Source organism: Triticum dicoccoides, chromosome 6B, assembly GCF_002162155.2.
Source record: "Triticum dicoccoides isolate Atlit2015 ecotype Zavitan chromosome 6B, WEW_v2.0, whole genome shotgun sequence".
Taxonomy (NCBI): Eukaryota; Viridiplantae; Streptophyta; class Magnoliopsida; order Poales; family Poaceae; genus Triticum; species Triticum dicoccoides.
The window spans coordinates 12,246,788-12,263,573 of NC_041391.1; the positions used below are offsets into that span (position 1 = coordinate 12,246,788).

General features: G+C 55.5%; 1 protein-coding gene across 1 annotated transcript; it reads right to left on the reverse strand.

Moving 5' to 3' along the window:
* Positions 1–278: 278 nt before the first annotated feature.
* Positions 279–1,260, reverse strand: LOC119320537 (glycine-rich cell wall structural protein 2-like). The gene is made up of 2 exons (XM_037594597.1): positions 1,252–1,260; positions 279–898 (listed from the first exon to the last, which is right to left on the reverse strand). The coding sequence occupies exons 1-2, from the start codon at positions 1,258–1,260 to the stop codon at positions 332–334; spliced, it is 576 nt and encodes a 191-aa protein (XP_037450494.1). The 3' UTR covers positions 279–331.
* Between the last annotated feature and the right edge of the window lie 15,526 nt (positions 1,261–16,786).

Consider the following 16,786-nt stretch of genomic DNA (forward strand, 5'->3'; position numbering starts at 1 on the left):
GTTTCTAGTCGATAAATTTGATCCTACAATATAGTTTGACTACTTCAAAATCGTGGACGTACGTATAAGTGGATATGCAATAACCATCGACATATTACATTATGGGAAGCCCATATAGTGCCACCGGGTCTTCTTGTCCACTAGACCATTAAGTAGTTTGTCAAATAAAAACTAGACTATTAAGTACTAACATATTATCGGAATGAGAAAGCCCTTTATTTCTTGTAACAAACAACATGAAAAGTACAAACACATTATTACAAATTATATGGTACCCACTCGACAGAGAGCAGGTTGGGCTCCATATACAGATTCACATGGTGAAAGCAAGTTAAGGATTGGCATCGGCAAACGCAGATCCAGCACCGGTACCGCCACCGCTACCACCATTTGTGCCATATCCACTACCACTACCGATGGTATTAGCATGTGCCTTTGCATTACTGTTTCCAGTGTAGTAGTTATTAGTGGCGTCGCTAGAGCCGGGTGCAACACCTTTGCCCGATCCATGGCCACTAGATCCTTGACCCCCGCTCGCTTGTCCTCCACCATCGCCACCGCCGGTACCGCCGGTGCTAGAAAATCCACCAACATCACCATTTCTTCCTTCACTATAATGAGCATAGCCTGCACCGAGACCTGATGCCCTCCCAGAACCACTGCCACCGTATTGGCTACTACCACCCCCTCCGCCTCCACCGGCACTGTTTGCATGTACACCACTGCTAGAACTCTGGCCAGACCCAGACCCAGCTCCAGAACCTGAGCCAGCACCACTCACTTCACCCCCGCCCTCCCCTCCTCCATAGCCCGTTCCGTAGGTACTAGCATATTTAGTCACCCTTGCAGCATTGCCTAATCCAATGCTCAAGAGACCAATAAAACTAAGAGCTACTAGCTAGTTTTGTGCCTGTCATTATGAGAGACCGAGATGATGTGGGTTGCTAGTGAAAGCTTCCATGTGGTGGTTATTTATAGAGCTAGAGGCGGTAGATTTTTATCTTACTAGCATGCTTCTTCTTTTTCTGCGGGGATATCTTAATAGCCTGTTGGTGATTTAGAACTGTCAAGGAGGCTGCAGGCTAATCGCATCCATGTTCAGTCGACAGTCGACACATGCCAGCCTCCATTAATGATCATAGTTAACTTCCAGTTGACATTGCCGAGGTGACCTCGAAGTTTTCATCATTGACATTGACATCGGCATATTCCTTCAGTGGGTGCTGCACCAAATGGCGGAATCCGATTTACCACGTTCATGGATGCTTGAAGGCTAACCAATCATGGCAAGCTGCGGGTCATCTTGCCCCTGGACTAGTTAAAACTATCTGCAGATCTCGACTGTTTGTATACAAGTGTACTTGTTTACCATGATCACCATGATCACAAGTGTACTTGTTCGATCGTCTTGGGGATCATCTTAGAGTTAGAGTTGACAATGATCTTACGTCTCACACAAGAGTTCAGAATCAAAGCTACCGATAGACGACTTGAGAGTTCAGAATCGAAATCGGTAAGTGCACATATATACTATAGTACATGTACTCCCTCCATTCCAAATTACTAGTCGTGGTTTTAGTTCAAATTTTGAACTAAAACCACAACGAGTAATTTGGAACGGAGGGAGTACGTACGTACGTGCCGCTGCTGCTGCAGGCAGCAGCTACACATCCGTAATCCGTTGATTAATTCTTGGTCGTCAGACTTTATATAATGTACATAAGGTACATCTCCTTTATCTCTGCGTATGCGTATCTTTTAATGTATATGCCATCGTTGATGACTTGCTAGTATAAACTTGGCTAGCTAGCTTGATGTTTGCGTGTGTCATTGTCCATATTGATGCGGTTTATTTGACATTTCCTTATTTCAGATTGCTCAGAATAAATCGGATTATTTGCTGTGCATGGTTGGCCGCATCAGGTTTTCTTTGCCTTATTCTTCTTCTTCTTTTTTTATCTTTTTGGCTGTGTGAGTCCAAAATATCTTGAATAGGTGTTCACATTGTGTAAATGGTATGATCTTGGTAGAAATATGTTGTTACGCTTTGTCGAAAAAATGGCTAATCCAACAGCCGCCACCACAAAAACCTAAGCCGGCCTCCTACCTTCCCACCTCCCTTTTCGTCGCCGTTGCTACAGATTAGTGTCTGGCCTAAGCCCCAATACTAGTCGATGAAGGTGGTAGGACGGGGGAGAGGATCTCAGCTTCAGTAGCCTTCAACAATTAGATGCGATTAATGGTCGATGGCTTGAGGCTTAGGGTAAAGTGTTTTTTTAGTAGGCCTTTGGCCCAAAGCCCAACTAAAATTCTGAAATTCTCATAGCCCATTCATGCATGGCTGTGAATGGTGTGAATGGGACTAAAATTAGTCCCACCCCGGAAGTTCAGTTGAGTTGCAACTCTTTATAAGGTGAGCTCTTCTACCACTTGTATAAGCATGAGAAGAGGAGACCTACACACGCGCTCCTCCTCCTCGCTCCCCTCGTCACAACGCGTCGGGTCGGGTCGGGTTTCGGGAATGAGCCGAGGACAAAGCTATGCACGTTGTCTATATTTTTACTCCTCGAGAAAAATTAACGTCTACCCTAGCCGCCGCCGCATCGTATGGTTTCAAACCGTCGTCTTCCTCAAAGACATGGGTGACAACATCAACGCCAACGCCAATAGGTGTTCACATTCTGTCCTTCTTGTTCGAGATCGTTGTAGAATGCATGTTTTTAATCTGTGCTCTAGATTCGATCTTTTCATGTACTATGCTAGTCCACATGATTAGCTTAATCATTGTTATTGCCGTCAAGATTTATTTTGTTCTTATTCAGATTAAATTTCATAGTAATTTGCTCATATATCCAACATAAAGACCTAAGGATGTTCAGTCGTGGCAGTGCCGTTTTCGGCTTGCCGATGGTGTTTCGTGGTGACATGTCGGTGGGCGTGATCCCATTTGCAGGCGGCAGCGGCGGCCTTCTGCATCCTAACGAAGTGGTCCTGCACTCAACTGTGTGGGGGTGTGCTATGGTCTTGCGCTGCTAGTTGGTTGACGGGACTAACCGGAGGGTCTTGGACCTTGGACCTTCAGATCCAGCCGCAACAATGACTATATTTTGCCGGGTGATTACGAGAATGTGTCCCAACGTCTGCCCTTGAATAGACGATCTCTGGCCGGTAGTTTAGTACCTATCTTCGAGTGATATTATTTGATCAGGCGATCCCGCAGTTAGGGGGCACAGAATCCCCAGAGTAGCGATCCATGTGCTTTTCGCTTATGATTGCCTACCCGGGCGCATCCTTAAACACCGATGCTGGTGGAGGATCTACTAGAGAGTCGCATAGGGAGGGGAGGGAGATGGCAAGACTAGGAGGGAGCGGTAAATGCTACTCAAACATTTCCCTTTATGCTTGTTAGGTAAATGCTTACTAAGAGGAGTTGACCGATCGACTTGAAACAAGTATCAGTTCATGAAGCTTCTAAAGCGGAATATTACTCTTTCAACTAAGTTGCGCTATAAAACTAGGTGAATATGATCCAAATATCAAAGTTGGTTGCCTCGACGGCCGGCATAATTCATGTCGAGCACTATTCTGTTTGAGGTAATCTTGAGGACGTTTCCTTGATGTACACCAAAATCAGCTCTTGATTCCTCTTGTTTCACCCCTGAAACAGCTCCAATTATGGAGGAAAGTTCATGGGAGATACAATCCACCTAAAAACCTAAAAAAACGTGACAAAGGGAAACAAATTAAAAAGGTAACAATTAGTGGGATAAACTGAGGTAAACCTCAAGAATATTAGGGTTAAAATTCGGTAATGGAATCCGGATCATGTTAAAATTCTGACAACAAACAAAACACATAGCGAATCGAATAATACAACCAAATTTTCACAGGCTCAATAGTGCATATCCGTGGAGAATTGCCAGATTTGACAACGAAAGATGCATCAACACAGAATACACACATGACCATGAGCCCTGCGCAAGGCCTGCGTGCAATATATAGCAGCCTGGCCCATGGAAAGACTTTTCTTGCCCAGCTTGAACGAGCCAAAAATTTCCACAGGCATAGTACATCTCCAGGCAGCAAGATCAAATTTCACAACAAAGATGCGTGATTGCTAACCAAAGTAGTTCAAAAAGAGCAAACTGCAATTACACAATCAGCTCCCACAATCAACTATTGTTACTACCACACATCATAGGATAATCAAATAGTACGAGTTAACTGCTTGTTAAATTTCATAAACACCGTCCTAACACTAAGACAACATAAAGTTAACTGCATTTCATAAGAACCATCCTAACTCTAAGACAACATAAACTTAATTTGTCTTGCATGGGCACGATATTTTCCAATGCCGCAACACCTTATTGATAACCACAAGCTGGTATCAATAATATATATTCCTGCATACTCAATGAACCCCTATCGATTTCATACTCACTCTTTTGCCCATCCACACCATCATAGAGGCTATCTTCTTTCACGTTAGCATGAACGCTCTCTGCAATGCCAGGCCTTTGGTTGATGATTCTCAAGGTTGCATACATACGCCGAAGAGGGTCTTTTTCGCAGGCCATCTTCTCAAACTCCATGTCACGCCCATGGAAGTGTATCCTGACTGGATGCACGATTCTAGTCCCCATGGGTTCACAGTAAACACACCGAATCTGGGCTGTCAACACATGAGGTAATTAAGATATATTGATTGAAGGTTGCCGCACAAGTTGTGTGTACATGAAAACAATATTAAGAATGGAAATGTTCTGCGGCTTACAAGTTTCTCCATGCATGGAGCCATAAAATGCTGTGTAAAGAAAAGCTGCGTGGATTATCGACCTGGCTGGTTTTAAACCATTATTATTTTTGTTGGCTGGAAAAATGAGTGCGATGGTGAAAGGATAATCCAGCTACATGCTGATTGCTATGGCAGGCTCCTTGATGGAAAAATGTTTTACTTCAGTAATCTATCATCGTGTGGAGATGTTCAAGTAAAGCAAAAGGCATTCAAATTTTCTTTTCCTTTTTATCTTTGACAGTTCTTTTTCTGAGACAATTTTATTTTTTTACTCTAATATGAGGGTTCAGGCTGACGGAGTAATAGATCACAATCAAGTGGTCAGTTGTGTTGAAGATACGTCATCGTGGCTCAAACTCTGTGTACAGCATTTACAACGAGATACAATGCATAGATAAGACATGGAAAAAATATTGGATAGGGTTGGTTATATAGCATACCAGCACAAGGCAGAGGCAGAGCCACAGGGCAACAGAAGGACATGCTTCTGTCATTGTCGTTAATTTCAGCAAAAAACAAAGTCGGAACTCCACCACAAGGGCTTTTGGGAGTAGCCACAAAGTTGACGTGAGAGTGGCCATGGCCATGGCCATAAGAAGGCCATGAAGAAGCCCCATAGACCCGATCATTCACACCACAAATTGTATGAAGCTCGAATTTGGGATCCTGTAATACAACATTCAGTGAGCATATGCCAGTGGATGAAAAATGTTTGCAATATTGATCAACAACAAGCAGAGCAAACCTACCCCATTTGGCATCTGTTGATATTTATTTAACAGAGCTTTGACCTCCTTGGAGACTAGTGTATACAGGTCTGCTAGCTCTGCACGGGGGAAACATTTGAGGGGAACTGGGGGAAGTTCGCTCTCACAGTCATACTCATAGGGGGATTCAGGACACAGCAACCTGGCAAGCTGTTGAACATCTTGAGGGGACAGCTTGCCAGAGTCCAGATGCAGCACAGACAAGGCAGGCCCCAGCATCGCCCTACACGACATGAGAAGCTTTACTTGAGCTTCTGGGTTGGGGTGACATGCTGCGGTGGCGGCGGCCAAGTAGGCTTCCTCAAGACTGGTGTCCGGGGCGCCATGAGCATGAACTCTGCAAAGTAGGTCAGCAGCTGGTGCGTGCCTCAGCACGCCTCCCCCCATTGCAAAGACGGCGGCAGCATGAGCGGGAGGATCAAGATTGGGATCAGCAAGCACAAGGTTGGCATCAGCCTGGAGAAGGCAGCGCACAGCTCGATGGAAATTGGAGCGATGGTACCGTGTGCAGAGGAAGGAGGCCATGCCGTACAAGGAGCGGTTCTCCACCCGGTGGAGGCACCGCGTGCCGATCACATCCAGCTCGAGTTTCATGACGGGTGGGAATGCGGCGTCGTACCAGATGGTGTTGATGATGATGTTGGAGACGGGGTCGAGCGGGCCGTAGCAGTGGCCGGCCCTTATCAAACCGCGGTGGAAGCGAGAGCCTGCTGGCAGCCGGGCGAGGGCCTGGATGTAGTACCCGTGGATGGTGTCCTGGAGCGTCCGGTTGAGCAAGTGGGTGTGCCGTTTCGGCATGCTGCACGGACAATGGCGAAGAGAAGCTTCCGCGAGCTGCCACGCACGCCACACATCTTTTTCATGGGCCGGTGGTCCATAGTTAAGCATGCCAACAAGCTCTGAACAGACGGAACGGCGGGATGATTGTCGCTCGCGCAACGAGGCAAGGAGGGGCAGCGCGTCGTCTATGCAGCTGCAGATGTTGCACCAGGAATAGACGAGGCGGTAGGGGTCAGGGTGGCTGGCGGCGAGACTGGCGCACATGAGGGACATGTTGATGTCGTCTGGCCCGGAGTCACAGAAACTCTTGACGCCGTGGTCGGATAACACAATGCAGGCGGCGATGAGGACGTCGGCGTTTGTGAGACGTAGGTAGCGCACTGCCAGGCCCTCGGATAGGTTGGGGAACAGGCGGGTGAGGAAGACCACCAGGCCGTCGAGCGACCGGCGCTCCAGTTCATCCTGTGGCACAACATGACAAGTACTAGTAGATTTACGGCTGCCCTCGCCCTCGCGCTCGCGCTTCCACTCGACGAGACTGTTGACCACGATGTTGGAGGCCGGATCGAGGAGGCCGAGGCAGAGGCCCTGCGGCCGGCGGCTGCCATGCGGAAGCCGCTTGCGGGCCTTGCGGTAGATGGCGCCGATCTTGTGCAGCAGATGGGATCTGGACTCGGCTACTTCCTCAGTATGGGGGTGCCCGGAAGCGAAGTTCGGCTCGTAGACCCGGAGGCCCGGTTGGCTGGGGTTGGTGGACACCAGCGCCATCGCCGACGGCCACGGAGATAGGGATTGGATTGGTTGTGGATTGGTCCGTCGGCGGCGTTGGGAAGGATACTACGGAAATTAATAACGCTAGGAAAGCACCGAGGAAAAAGGAAGATAAAATCTCCTTCTCACCTTAAAAACACGGATGCAGGCCGCGCGGATTCCGATCCGGATCGATCTCCTTCTTCGCTCATCTCCTCCGCCCGACACGGATTAGAGCTTTGGACGAACCTTCCCTACAGTGCTCAGGAGCAGTGGCCAAGCTCCTTCCCCTCAGCGCAGATGCAACTCCTCCGAGGCTCTGAGGGGCAGGGCGACGGTCTGTTACCGGCTGACCGCTCGCGGTAGGGTTCGCGGCGGCGTGGCCATGGCTTGGCGGCCGGGATGGGGAGTCATACAGACGACGGAGAGAGGGTTCGGGAACAGAAGGGATATGCCGGTCAAAGCAGTACTCTCTCCGGTAAACAAGCGAACTTCAAAAAAATCCATCAACTTTCTTTGAACGAAAAGGCTATTTTTCGAACCACAGTTTTTCTGCATCAAAACCGAACGCTCTGGATGCCGTCGGTTTTATATTGTACGGCCATCGCGCACCAAAACAAGCAGTTTCCTGATATTACAAGTCTTTGCCACTGTCTAGTAAAAAGACCACTACTACTAGGCGCCGGCGGGCGGCTGAAATTTTCGGCCGGTCAGCGCCCTAGCATCCGATACAGGCACTTGTAACTGTCAAATTTAGGGGGAAAAAGGAAAATCCCCTTCTCGCTCCCTTACACCTCCATGACCTCTCATTTCCTCCCGCTAGCGCTCGCTGGAGCCGCTTGTTGGCACGTTGGCCGGTCAGAAATCTTGCTCGCCTCCGGAGCTGCTCGTCGGTGTGCTCGCCAGTCGGAAATCTTGCTCGCCTCCGGAGCCGCTCGTCGGTGCGCTCGCCGGTCGGAAATGTTGCTCGCCTCCGGAGCTGCTCGTCGATGCGCTCGCCGAAACCGCTCGTCTGCGCGCTCGCCGGTCGGAAATCTTGCTCGCCTCGGGAGCTGCTCGTCGGTGCGCTCGCCGGAGCCGCTCATCTGCACGCTCGCCAAAGCCGCTCGTCGGCGCACTCGCTGGTCGCAAATCTTGCTCGCCTTCACTGGTAGCAAATTTTGTTGTCGGTCGTAGCAAACGTAGACAACGGTTGCAGCAAAAAAGTTGTGATCACCGCTAGCGGCTGTAGCTCGCCGTTGCAGGATGTAGAAAAAATTGTTGCTAGACATAGCAAAAATGTACCACAGTTGCAAGTTGCAGCAAAAAAGCCATCGCCACCGTCGCGTATCGCAACTCAGCCGTGAACGTATGTAGCAAAAAATGAAAACAATTGTAGCAAAATGTGAGATCGGTTGTAACAAAAACGCGACGCCGCTTGTGCATTGCAGCAAAACATGACGCCGGTGGCAGCAGTATGTGATGCCGTTTGTAGCAAATTCCAACACTGTTGAAGCATGTAGCAAAAACTGTGATGTCAGTTTTCCTCGGAGGAGCGTTGCCCCATCCTCGCCATCCTGTGGTCACCATGCTCGCCGTCTCATGGTCAGTCGCAGCCTCCCCTGGCACCGGTTGCAGCCTTCTCCCCGGACCGTGCATCGCCATGAACTGTGGCTTATTTGAGAGAGAGGGAGAAGGAGAGATGTGTTTTGGGGAAGAAGATGTGTGGAGGAGGACGAGTCAAAGAAGATAAGGCAGGCTGCAGGGATGTGGGGCCACCAAAACGCGTGCTTTCTACGCGAGGGACGCGAGACGTAAGGCGTACGATCTGAATGATCGAGTGACGCGTTGTCGGGCGGATGAACCCCAGGCAGGCAACGGAACCCGGATCTATTTCAAAAACAGCAGGGCCCGCATCGTCCCGCAAACTGGCGTGCGCCAGGCCGGGTCGCTTAACTCGGCAAAGCGCGCAACCCGGCCAAGACCCGCGACTCGGCAATGTACGTCGACCCGGCCGCAGCGGCTGGCGCTAGGCAGCTCAGCCTGGCGCAACCTTGGCTTCCCCAGCAAGTCAACCCACCCGTGGCGTCCACGGCAACCCAGCCACGGGTCAGCTCCTGTCCCATCCAGGCCGTACGATGGGACGAGACCTCAATCACTGATGACCAAGACTACAGTGCCCCCGCCCATGCCCAGGGTCAGCCGGAGCGTGGCAACAGTGCCCCTTACCTACCCGCTGACCAGGGCTGGCACGGCAACAGTGTTCCCACCCTCACTGCTGACGACAGCAAGCGGCGGCCTGACGGAGAACACTATGCGCGGCTCGACTCGGCCACGCCATGACGATCGACAAGACGATGCACAGTCCCCCTAGGCACGCGGGGCCCGCACCTAGGGGAACCCGGCGAACCACAAGCTCCCAAGTGGGACCCAGCCCGGTACCCCGGACACCGACAATACGGACCCACCGACTCGGCATATTATCATTGTAACCCTGGGTGGGTTGATCTATAAAACCCCCAGGAGTCCACGCCTACAGGGGGGATGAGAGGTGAGATCCCCCGCATGAAAATCCATACGAGATAAAGCAAGCAAGATAGGACTAGCCACTACATAGCAACACCAGAGAGAAGGAGCAGCCGGAGCCTTGGCGAGCCTCCTTCCTCCTCCATACAGCTCCAGGAGCGACATTGTACTATCAACCATCCAACTAAACTCGGCAGGACTAGGGGTGTTATCTCTCCGGAGAGCCCCGAACCTGGGTATGTCCGGCGTCCCGCGCCCACACATATCAACCTCGCCTCCGAAGCCCACCAGCGCCCTCGAGCCTCCTCCTCTCTTTAGCCATCCCTTGGCATCTGCCGTGCGCCCACCACGATAGATGGCGCCCACCGTGGGGCAGCTCGAGGAGCTGGCCGGAAGCATGCTTCGGACGGGGCCCCTCTCCTACTTCGACGTGTCCGTCGCTCTGGCGGACGACGTCATCGACGCGCTCGCCGCCTCCTTCACCGTGCTGCGCATCTCCGACGCGCTCGCGGCCGACGAGTACCCCAGTAGGATGCTCAGCTACTCCAACTCCCTGCTCTCTCTCAGCGGTGGATTCACTGCCGGGGCAACGGACGCCCACCTAGAGGTCTTCGTCACCGGCGATGGCGCCTCTTCCTCGTCGAGCAAGGCAAGAAGAGCCGCCGAAGCCGCGAACGCCACAGCACAGATGGAGCCGTCCGACCTGCTGCGCGCCGCGATGCAGAGTCTCCGCATCCCCATCGGCACCGACATCGACGCCACCAACGTCACTAAAGCCCGAACCCAGCTCGAGGACAGGCGCCGGCAAATGCTGGACCTGTCCGAGACGCTGGCCGCCACCAGACGCCGCCTGGAAGCTGCTCAGATGGAACACGACGCCGCCCACGGATTCACGCCCGCTGCGGCCGAGCCAAGCCGGGCCGCCGATACTCGCGCCCGGGGAAGAGCGATCGGCCGGGCCTTCAGCGCCGTCCGGACCGTCTACGAGACCCCGGTCAAGAACATGCGCGTTGCGGAGGCAGCCGCGGTCGGCCTCGACCAACTCGTGGGCGAGGAGCTCAAGGAGCGCATCGGGCGGATGCGCGAGCTCCTCCACGCCGCCAACACCCAGCAGGATCGCCTCAACCAGCTCGCCAAGCCGGCGGGGTCCGGCTCCGCCCGCCTTGGCGGACCCGGCGAACTCCTGCACACGGCGTCTTCGCCGCCCGGCGAGGCGCACTCCGGCCTAGCCCGGACCCGGCGCAACCCGGCCGGCACCGCCGCCGACGCTTTGGGCAACGAGCCCGCCCCAGAGACCCAGCGCGGACCCGGCCAACCTGGCCGTCGTCCGGCTCCAGCCGACCCAGCCCCTCGGGGCCTGGCCGCCAGTCGACTCGGCCCGCGCGCCATCGACGATGCCGACGCGCGCCACCACCTCGATCAGCTTGCTCGCTCCCTGGAGGTGGAGGAGAGCGGCGCTATCGGGCCGGCCTGTTTCGGCCCACGCATCCGGGAGGAGCCCTTCCCCAAGGGGTTCGCGCTTCCCCGCGACACTCCCAAGTACAATGGGACCGTGAAGCCAGAAGACTGGCTCACCGACTACACCACGGCAATTGGCATCACCGGTGCCAATCGTCGTCTCGCCGTGCGCTACGCACCGCTCATGCTCCAAGGATCGGCTCGCACATGGTTGAACAGCCTGCCGATGGGCAGCATCAACGCATGGGTCGATTTCGAGGAAGCATTTGTCCGCAACTTCACGGGGACGTACAAGCGACCCGGTCGCCCCAGCTAGCTCGCCTTGTGCGTGCAGGGGCCGACGAAGACCGGCCGCGAGTACCTCGCACGCTGGACCGAGCCCCGGAATAGCTGTGAGGGCGTCCATGAAGTCCAGGCGATCCAATAGTTCGTCAGCGGGTGCCGAGACGGCACCCTCCTCAAGCACAAGCTTCTACGCTCTGAGCAGGCCACCGTGGCCGCGCTCATGATGACGACGGACAAGTACGCCAACGCCGACTCCGCCATGAAGATCCAGGTGGCGCTGGACGAGGTCGGCAAGGCGAAGCCGGTCCCTCCACAGAAGCCGGCCGACGAAAGCAGCCGGCAGCAGCACCACCAGAACAACAAGCGCAAGGCCGAGTAGCCGGTGCAACGTCACGACAACCGGCTCGTCGCGGCCGCGAAGCCCACGGCGGACCCGGCAGGAAGCGCCGGCAGACCAGCAAGATGGCGTGGCAACCCGCCATGAGTTTTGAAGAGATGCTCGACGCCCCATCCAAGCACCACAGCGGCGTAAGACCCTCCACGCACATGCTTCGGCAGTGCACCATCACTAAGCGCATCATGAGGGGCGACGTCCCGCCTCCTCCGGCTCCGGCTCCGGCTCCGGGCGCGGGGCAGCCGCCTCTGCTTCCACCGCCGCCTCCCGCCGACGGCGCGATGCGGAACGACGCCTACCCGGACCAGAACGCGGCCTACGTCGTCTTCACCAGCCTCGGCGATGACAAGCGCAGCGAGCGCCTCCTCCGGTAGGAGGTGAACACCGTCGTCCCGGCCAAGACGGATTTCATGCATTGGTCGGATCGCCCGATCACCTGGACCCTAGAGGATCACTCGGCAATCATGCCGAGTCTGGGTGGATACGCCCTCGTCCTCAACCCTACCATCGTCGCGCGGCGCACCTGCAAGTTCTCCCAAGTCCTCATCGATGGCGGCAGCAGCATCAACATTCTCTACCGCGACACGATGACCAAGCTCGGCCTCAAGGCCGAGGACCTGGAGCCAACCCGGACCGTCTTCCACGGCATCGTACCCGGCCTCTCCTGTTCACCCATTGGCCGGGTCCGACTCGACGTCCTGTTTGGTGACAGCAGCCACTTCCGACGCGAACCGATCTGGTTCGAGGTGGTGGACCTGTCCAGTGCGTATCATGCGCTGCTGGGCCGGCCCGCGCTCACCAAATTCATGGCGGTTCCCCACTACGCATACCTGAATATGAAGATGCTGGGTCCCAAGGGCCTCATTACCGTCACCGGCGACTACCGCAAGTCTCTGGAGTGCGCCCGAGACGGCGGCAAGCTAGCCGAGTCGCTGGTCATTACAAAGGAGCGGCGCCAGCTCGACCGGATCGTCATCCTGGCCGGCGAGGCCTCCGACGCGTCGATCCCGACCCTGGACCCAGCCGATGAGGCCGCCTTCAAGCCCTCCAAGAAAACCAAGAAAGTGAAGCTGAACCCGGAAGACCCCAGCTGCAGCAAGTACGTTGTCGTAGGCACCCGCCTCGACAGCAAATAGGAAGGCGAGCTCGTCGACTTCCTCCGTGAGAATCGGGATATCTTCGCATGGACCCCCAAAGAAATGCCGGGTATCCCGAGGAAGTACGCCGAGCACAAACTCCACGTCCGCAAGGACGCCAAGCCTGTCCGTCAACCCCTCCGTCGATTTTTCGAAGAGAAGAGAAGAACCATTGGTGATGAGGTCAGCAAGCTCTTGGCGGCCGGCTTCATAATGGAAGTGTTTCACCCCGAGTGGCTGGCCAACCCAGTCCTCGTCCTAAAGAAGAACAAAACCTGGTGCATGTGTATCAACTACAACAGCCTCAACAAGGCCTGTCCCAAGGATCTGTTCGCCCTCTCGCGGATCGACCAAGTCATCGACTCGACCGCCGGGTGCGAGCTGCTGTCCTTCCTGGACGCCTACTCTGGCTATCACCAGATCAAGCCGGACCCGGCCGATGCCCTGAAGACGTCCTTCATCACGCCCTTCCGGGCGTACTGCTACATCACCATGTCGTTCGGGTTGAAGAACGCCGGCGCCACCTTCCAACGCTGCATGCAGAAATGCCTGCTACCGCAACTCGGCAAGAACATCCACGTGTACGTGGACGATATCGTGGTGAAGACCAAGCAGCACCTCACGCTCCTCGACGATCTGAAGGAAACATTCGCCAACCTCCGCGAATACAAGGTCAAGCTCAACCCGGAAAAGTGTGTCTTCGGTGTCCCAGCCGGAAAGCTGCTCAGTTTCCTCGTCTCGGAACGCGGCATCGAGGCGAACCCGGAGAAGATTCAGGCCATCGAGCGCATGCGCAAGCCAACCCGGCTACGCGATGTCCAGAAGTTCACAGGCTGCCTGGCTTCGGTCAGCCGGTTTCTAAGCCGGCTGGGCGAGAAGGCACTGCCCCTATACCAGCTAATGAAGAAAACAAGCCCGTTCGAGTGGAACGGCAAGGCGGACGAAGCCTTCCAAGACCTCAAGCGCATGCTCTCCACCGCACCCGTCCTGGCCGCGCCGACCGACAAGGATCCGCTGTTGCTCTACATAGCCGCGACCTCATGGGCGGTCAGCACGGTGCTGGTGGTCGAGCGACCGGAGAAGGGCAAGATCCAGGCCGTCCAGCGCCCGGTCTACTACCTGAGCGAAGTGCTCTCCACCTCCAAGCAGAACTACCCGCACTACCAGAAGATGTGTTACGGCGTGTACCTCACCGCCAAGAAGCTGAAGCAGTACTTTCAATAACACGCCGTCATCGTCGTCAGCATGGCGCCTATCAAAGAAATCATCGAGTGCCGGGACGCCTCTGGCCGGGTCGCCAAGTGGGCGATCCAGCTAGCCGGCCACACCATCCTCTACGAGCCCCGCACCACGATCAAGTCTCATGCCCTGGCCGATTTCCTCGTCGACTGGACCGAGACCCAGTACCTACCGCCGCCTCCCGACTTGACGCATTGGCGCATGCACTTCGATGGGTCCAAGATGCGACTCGGCTTAGGGGTCGGCATCGTACTATCATCTCCAAAGGGTGACCGACTTCGCTACGCACTCCAGATCCACTTCGCCGCCTCCAACAACATCGCGGAATACGAAGCCCTTGTGCACGGCCTCGGCTCGCCAAGGAACTCGGCATCCGGCGCATCGCGTGTACGGAGACTCGGACTTGGTGGTGCAGCAGTGCTCCGGCGAGTGGGACGCCCGTAACTCCAACATGTCAAGCTATCGTTTCCTCATCCAGAAGCTGTCCGGATCCTTCGACGGCTGCAAGTTCCTCCACGCCCCGCGTGCGGAGAACGAGGCAGCCGACACGGTCGCCAAGATCGCCTCGTCATGTCAAGACATCCCGTCCGGCGTCTCCCTCGAGCACCTGCGCAAGCCGTCCGTCAAGCCGTCGCCGGACTCCGAGCCCATCCACGTCCCAGAAGACCCGGCCGCGCCGCAAGCCGGCCCGGGGACTGCTCAACCCATCCTGGGGACTGTTGAACCCAGCCCGGGGGCTGCTCAGCCCAACCCGGCCACCATCACCCGGACCCGGCCGTCGCCGTCACCAACCCGGGGGTTGCTCAACCCGGCCCAGGAGCCACCGACTCGGAACCCACCTAGGTGGCCGTCTTCACAACCGTCACGGCCCCATCTTGGGCCCTGCCGATATCAGAATGGCTGGAGAACGGGGTTCTCCCCATGGACGAGATCGAGGCTCGGCAAGTTCAGCGTCGGGCGTCCGCCTACAGCATCATCAACAACGAGCTCGTCAAGCGCAGCTCTACCGGCGTGTTCCAGCGCTGCGTCGAGCAGGACCGCAGCATCGACATCCTCCTCGACATTCACCAGGGCGAGTGCGGGCACCACACCGCATCTCGATCCCTCGTGGCCATGGCGTTCCGCCACGGCTTCTACTGGCCAACGGCCCTCGAAGACGCCGAGTCACTCGTCCTCAAGTGCGAAGGATGCCAGCGCTTCAGCAAACGCAGCCACCAGCCGGCGTCAGCACTCCGCACCACCCCGATCTCCTGGCCCTTCGCGGTCTGGGGACTCGACATGGTGGGACCCTTCAAAACCGCTTGAGGCGGCATGACACACTTGCTGGTGGCAGTGGACAAGTTCACCAAATGGATCGAGGCAAGACCAATCAAGAAACTGGACGGGCCAACAGCCGTCCGGTTCATCAAGGACATAGCGGTGCGCTACGGCATGCCGAACAGCATCATCACCGACAACGTCACCAACTTCGCCAAGGGCGCGCTCGAGCAATACTGCTCCGTCTCCGGCATCCGCCTCGACCTGGCCTCTGTGGCACATCTGCAGTCCAACGGGCAGGTCGAGCGGGCCAACGGACTCATCCTGTCCGGCATCAAGCCGCGACTAGTAGAGCCACTCATCCGCTCACCCGGCAGTTGGCTCGACGAGTTGCCTGCGGTTCTCTGAAGTCTGCGCACAACACCAAACCGGTCGACCGGGTTCACCCCTTTCTTCCTCGTCTACGGATCCGAAGCCATCATCCCGACCGACGTTGAGCTCGACTCGCCACGTGTCACGATGTACACCGAAGCAGAAGCAAGAGAAGCACGCGAAGACGGCATCGACCTGCTTGAAGAGGCGCGCCTTCTGGCACTTAGCCGCTTGGCTATCTACCAGCAAGGCCTGAGGCACTACCACAGCAAAAAGATCAAGCCCCTCGCATTCCACGAGGGCGACCTCGTCCTCCGACTCGTCCAAGAGCAGGCAGGCCAACACAAGCTGTCCTCTCCATGGGAAGGCCAGTTCATCGTGAGCAGGACTTTGTGCGATCGCAACGCCTACTACCTCATCGACGCGCGCAAATTGAAGAAGCACAAGAGGGACACCTCCGGCGAAGAAATGACCCGGCCGTGGAATGCGGAACTCCTCCGTACGTTTTACAGTTAGCCGAACGAATGTATGTATCAACGCCTTTTGTATGCACATGAAACTATGGGGTCCCCGAACGAGACTCGGGGGCTGCCTTTTGCCGACCAATTTATTGCGTTATATTTCACACCACTTTACTACCGAACACGGCCGCCGGCTCGACTAGCTCGACCCGGGGGCTCGGGGGCTGGCCGGCTTGATCATCACCCTGCCGCTTTACTTGGTGATTCCTGACAAAGTTAGGATGCTGCGGCCCCCCACTTCGCCCTAAAACCGCAGATCCAGCTCTGGCTGACGGTTGGCAAGCACAACGGGCTAAAGCTCCCCTACGATTCATACACTAAGTCAAAGCCGCCGGGTCGACCAACCCGGCCCGACGCTCATCAACTAAGTTAGCCGCACGACCCGCTGCTCACCAACCGGCCAAGCCGGATTGCCGCCAGCCGGCCCAGTGGGTGTTTCGCTCGCGCTCAACGCTTCTAAGGACCCAACTCCTGCGGCCGCCTCGCGAAGAGCCGAACTCCTTGTCACGGACCGGAGCCTCGGC